The sequence below is a fragment of the Antennarius striatus genome, chromosome 7 (genome assembly GCF_040054535.1).
Source record: "Antennarius striatus isolate MH-2024 chromosome 7, ASM4005453v1, whole genome shotgun sequence".
Taxonomy (NCBI): Eukaryota; Metazoa; Chordata; class Actinopteri; order Lophiiformes; family Antennariidae; genus Antennarius; species Antennarius striatus.
Window position 1 is genome coordinate 955,677 of NC_090782.1, and position 4,926 is coordinate 960,602.

A 4,926-nucleotide genomic window follows, 5' to 3' on the forward strand; every position below is an offset into this window, starting at 1 on the left:
CTTTTACTTTGAATCTTTCTGCTGGATCTATGAAATGAGGAGGATTTTCTCCACATGACACTGACCTGCAATTTAACAGATAAAATGTGAAGTAAATTGACACAATTGACTCTTGTTTATTAATTTTGTTTGTATTGATATTTTTCTACAAAAGACTGTGAAATTGTGGCATTTTAAAAAAATTTTAAAATGCAGTAAAATCACAAACATTGTAAAACATAATATTAAACCACATAAACAATCCACTGATGTGTGTATCATTTGAATGTGATATCAAACAAAACACAGCACAAGGTGAACAGGTAAAAAAGTTACAAGAATTGTGCACTTAACAAAGTGCACAATTCTCAACAGGCATTATCAAATGATAATCAAAGTCCAAGGGGTGTTCCCTCTTTAATATACTGGAAGATGAGTGGTTGTTTTAAAATATATATAAGTCATGAAAACACAAATGTAGACAATTGAGAGATGGAGATCTCATTTTTAATTGTTGGTTTGCTCATGTTTGATCTGTATTGTGGAGATGGTCTCAAACAAAAGGCTAGATTTACAGGGGGTATTGTTCATAGAATTAACAATCAGGCCTCAACTGTAACATGTAAACCCCAAGGTACCGCTCGCCTGCCAGCATTCTCTATGGATGGAGACTTTGTTATTGGGGGTGTTTTCTCCATGCACCACTACAAACACACCTTGAGATATAACTACACCACTGTACCTGAGCCACTGAGATGCACAGGGAGGTCTGTCAGGAGAAGTGATTGTTGAGAGTATCAGAGTGTGTTACTGAAATGCTTTTATTCGTGTTACATTTTCTTGTCATTAACTGTGGCTGCCTTAGTTACAAGATTAATGTCTGTTATCACACATGATATTAAATTGCAAATCTCTTTCTTACGTTACCTGCTTAAATAGTGCATCATCATCATCGTCGTATGCATGTTTGACAATTTAATTTCTGTCTCCAGCATTCACTACCGTCAACTGCGCTTCTCACAGGCTATGATCTTTGCCATTGAGGAGATTAACAACAGCACCGAGCTCCTGCCCGGTGTCAAACTGGGTTATCAGATCCATGACTCCTGCACCTCTGTGCCAGTAACAGTGCATGTGGCATTTCAGCTTTCAAATAGCCTGGATCAGGCATTTCACAGTGGTGATAACTGCTCTCAGTCTGGTATGGTGGTGGGAGTTGTGGGTGAATCTGGATCTACACAATCTATGAGCATGTCACGTATTATCGGGAGGTTCAACATCCCTCAAGTAAGCATTTGAATTTCTGACAAACTGTAATAGAAATGAATACTGATTCATGTGCCTGCCATGTTCAATAATCATATTTATGTTTTCACTTAGGTGAGCCATTTTGCCACTTGTGCATGTCTGTCTGATAAGATGCAGTACCCTAATTTCTTCAGAACTGTACCAAGTGACCAGTTCCAGGCTGATGCACTGGCCAAGCTTGTAAAACATTTTGGCTGGACTTGGATCGGTGCAATCCGATCAGATTCAGACTATGGCAACAACGGTATGGCATCTTTCCTGCTCACGGCACAGAAGGAGGGAATCTGTGTGGAATACTCTGTGTCTTTCCATCGGACAAACCCACGTAGCAAGATCCAGAGAGTAGCTGATGTGATCCGGAGGTGTCCATATCACAGATTGTGTCAAAGTGTGACAGTGGTTGTATTTGCACAAACCTTACAAAATGCACTCAATCAATTTCATCCACACATCCATCCATCCTTCGATAAATCTGTGCAATCATTTTTAGATTTAGATGACCACAATTGTCTCTTCTACATCTGCTTCTTCAACTTTTTGGGTCACTGTGGTTGCTGGAGCCAATCCCAGCTGACCACAGGCGAGAGGCCGGATGAACTCCACACACGTTTCCAGCGCATTGTGGAGCCACAAGAAAGCCAACAACCACTCACTCTCTCAACCTCTGCTATGACACAGACTCATGAATTTAAACAAATGACACCATGGAAGCCTGTCACTTGTTATAATACATGTGAATGTCTTCCACAGATCAACAGCTCACGTTATTGTGGCATTTATTACCTCAGCTGAACTGAGACTCCTTCTGGAGGAGCTGTCACGTGAGGCTTTTCCACCCCGCCAATGGGTAGGAACTGAGGGTTGGGTCACCAACGGAGACATGTTGAAGTACAGATTCTGTGCTGGAGCTATTGGATTTGGCATTGAGCGATCAGTCATCCCTGGATTGAGAGACTTCCTGCTGGATCTCTCTGCCACAAACGTGGCCTCTTCCCCAGTGCTCACTGAGTTCTGGGAGGTTGTATTCAACTGCAGGCTGGGGACATGTGAGAGAACTGTTTCTGTTGTTGTAAAAAGGTCCACCAGAAATTAAGAAAGTAAAACCCACTTTTCTTTAGATTCATTAGTGGATTTGGTTTTGTATGAAATTATGTCCGGCAAAATATTTTGACCTTTCTTTGTTGTTATTTATATTATGATATACAGTATAATATATGGTTTTAATGTAGGAACAAAAATATTCTGTCCAGTTACTGCCACAGGTGAGAGAATGTGTGATGGAACTGAAGACATGCAGACTCTCCAGAACCCATACACCGACACATCTCAACTTCGAATCACTAACATGGTCTATAAGGCAGTTTATGCATTAGCACATGCCCTTCATAACACATTGTGCCCGGACACAAATTCCTCAACTCACTGCGACAAATACAACAAGTTGTCATTAAAGGAGGTTGGTTAAAATTATAAAAAAAGCAGAAAAACACATTCCAATTTTAGAACTACATTATATATATATATATATATATATATATATATATATATATATATATATATATATATATATACACACACACACATACATTTAATTCAATTTGTAATTAACTTCTCTTCATAGGTCCTTAATCACTTGAAGAAAGTGAAGTTTAACCAAAACGGTTATGACGTGTCATTTGATGCAAATGGGGATCCCGTGGCCAAGTATGAGCTGGTCAATTGGCAGAAAAGTCTCAGGGGCAGCATTGAGATTGTGACAGTGGGACATTATGATGGGTCATTGCCAGCGGGTCAGGAGTTCCAAATTAATACGAACCTCATGTTCATGGAGGGTGTCACAAAAGTAAGGAGTTTTAAGCCAATTCAAATGGATGCTTTGAAGGTCTTAATGATGTAATTTTACACTGTTAGAAGTTTATAATGACTGTGAAGAGAGCCATTCCAAATGTTATTGTAAATATCTTTGTCCTTTAGCACATTTTATTTTCATCTAATTTTTGGAAGATATGTTTATGAATTTAAAAATCTGGTCATTTGTTCCTTCTGCAGCTACGTTGCATTTTTCCAAATACTATATACATTTATAACCAATACAAAGAATTACAAATATTACAAAGATACAAGACTATTATAACATAAGTTTTTAGAAATAGTTTGGAATTGCCATTTTTATTAATTTTTAAATAATTATTAATTGTAATGACACATTAAATCTTCTTGACCTTGCATTCATGTATCAGGTTCCGAAGTCGGTGTGTAGTGACAGATGTCACCCAGGAACCCGTAAAGTGCTTCAAAAAGGAAAACCCATCTGCTGCTATGATTGTGTGCGATGTCCTGATGGAGAGATTAGCAATTCTACAGGTGATTTAGTTCCTATTCATAAATACCACATGACATATATGACTACTAATTTTCATTTGTAATTTTTTGTTTTGTGTTTTAGACTCTCTTGATTGTACCCCTTGCTCTCATGAATTCTGGCCTAATGCAGAGAGCAACACTTGTCTACCCAAGCCTGTTGAATTTCTTTCCTACGATGAGGTCCTAGGAATCATCCTGGCAGCGTTCTCAGTTGGTGGTGCCTGTCTCACCATCATGACTGCAGTTCTGTTCTATCAACATAGAACATCCCCGATTGTCAAGGCCAACAACTCTGAGCTGAGCTTCCTGCTGCTCTTCTCTCTGACTCTGTGTTTCCTGAGTTCATTAACTTTCATTGGAGCACCCTCTGACTGGTCCTGCATGCTGCGACACACAGCCTTTGCAATCACCTTTGTCCTCTGCATGTCTTGTATTTTAGGCAAAACAATTGTAGTATTAATGGCCTTCAAGGCCACCCTCCCAGGCAGGAATGTCATGAAATGGTTTGGTCCGCTGCAGCAAAGAATAACTGTAGCCTGCATAACATTTATACAGGTATTAATATGTACCATTTGGTTGGTTGTTAGTCCCCCGTTTCCAATCAAGAACTTAACTGTATATAAGAAAAGAATCATTCTGGAATGTGCTTTAGGCTCAGCTGTTGGGTTCTGGGGTGTACTTGGGTACATTGGGCTACTAGCTGTCTTTTGTTTAGTGCTTGCTATTCTAGCTCGGAAACTGCCCGATAGTTTTAATGAAGCCAAGCTCATCACCTTCAGCATGTTGATATTCTGTGCAGTCTGGATCACCTTTATCCCAGCGTATGTCAGCTCTCCTGGGAAATTTACTGTGGCTGTAGAGATATTTGCCATTCTGGCCTCCAGTTTTGGTCTGATTTTCTGTATATCTGCTCCAAAGTGTTTCATCATATTATTTAAACCAGACAAAAACACAAAGAAACAGTTTTTGAACAAAAATAAATCCCAACACATCTAAGGGTTCTTAAAACACATGAATATAAATTTAATACATGTATTTTTTTTTTTTTCATGCAGACTTATTTTATATTTTTGCTGGTGGTTAAATGTTTGCATTTGTGCTCAAGAGGGAATGTTGTCTTAAATATTTTATTATTCTGTTTTGAAAAAACAACTTTTTTTATCCTGATCTAGTAATGGAGGCATGGAATATGTCTCTCTCAATGTGTTGGGAACAGTGAGAGAGACACAGTACGGTCATTCAATCCAAAATGTTCAGCCTTCAGCTACAAATTAA

General features: G+C 38.8%; 1 protein-coding gene across 1 annotated transcript; it reads left to right on the forward strand.

The window, feature by feature from the left end:
- Positions 1–597: 597 nt before the first annotated feature.
- Positions 598–4,647, forward strand: LOC137599023 (extracellular calcium-sensing receptor-like). Its single transcript, XM_068319657.1, has 8 exons — positions 598–746; positions 972–1,266; positions 1,360–1,649; positions 2,038–2,333; positions 2,538–2,743; positions 2,909–3,130; positions 3,528–3,651; positions 3,734–4,647. The coding sequence occupies exons 1-8, from the start codon at positions 640–642 to the stop codon at positions 4,645–4,647; spliced, it is 2,454 nt and encodes an 817-aa protein (XP_068175758.1). The 5' UTR covers positions 598–639.
- The last annotated feature ends 279 nt before the right edge of the window (positions 4,648–4,926 follow it).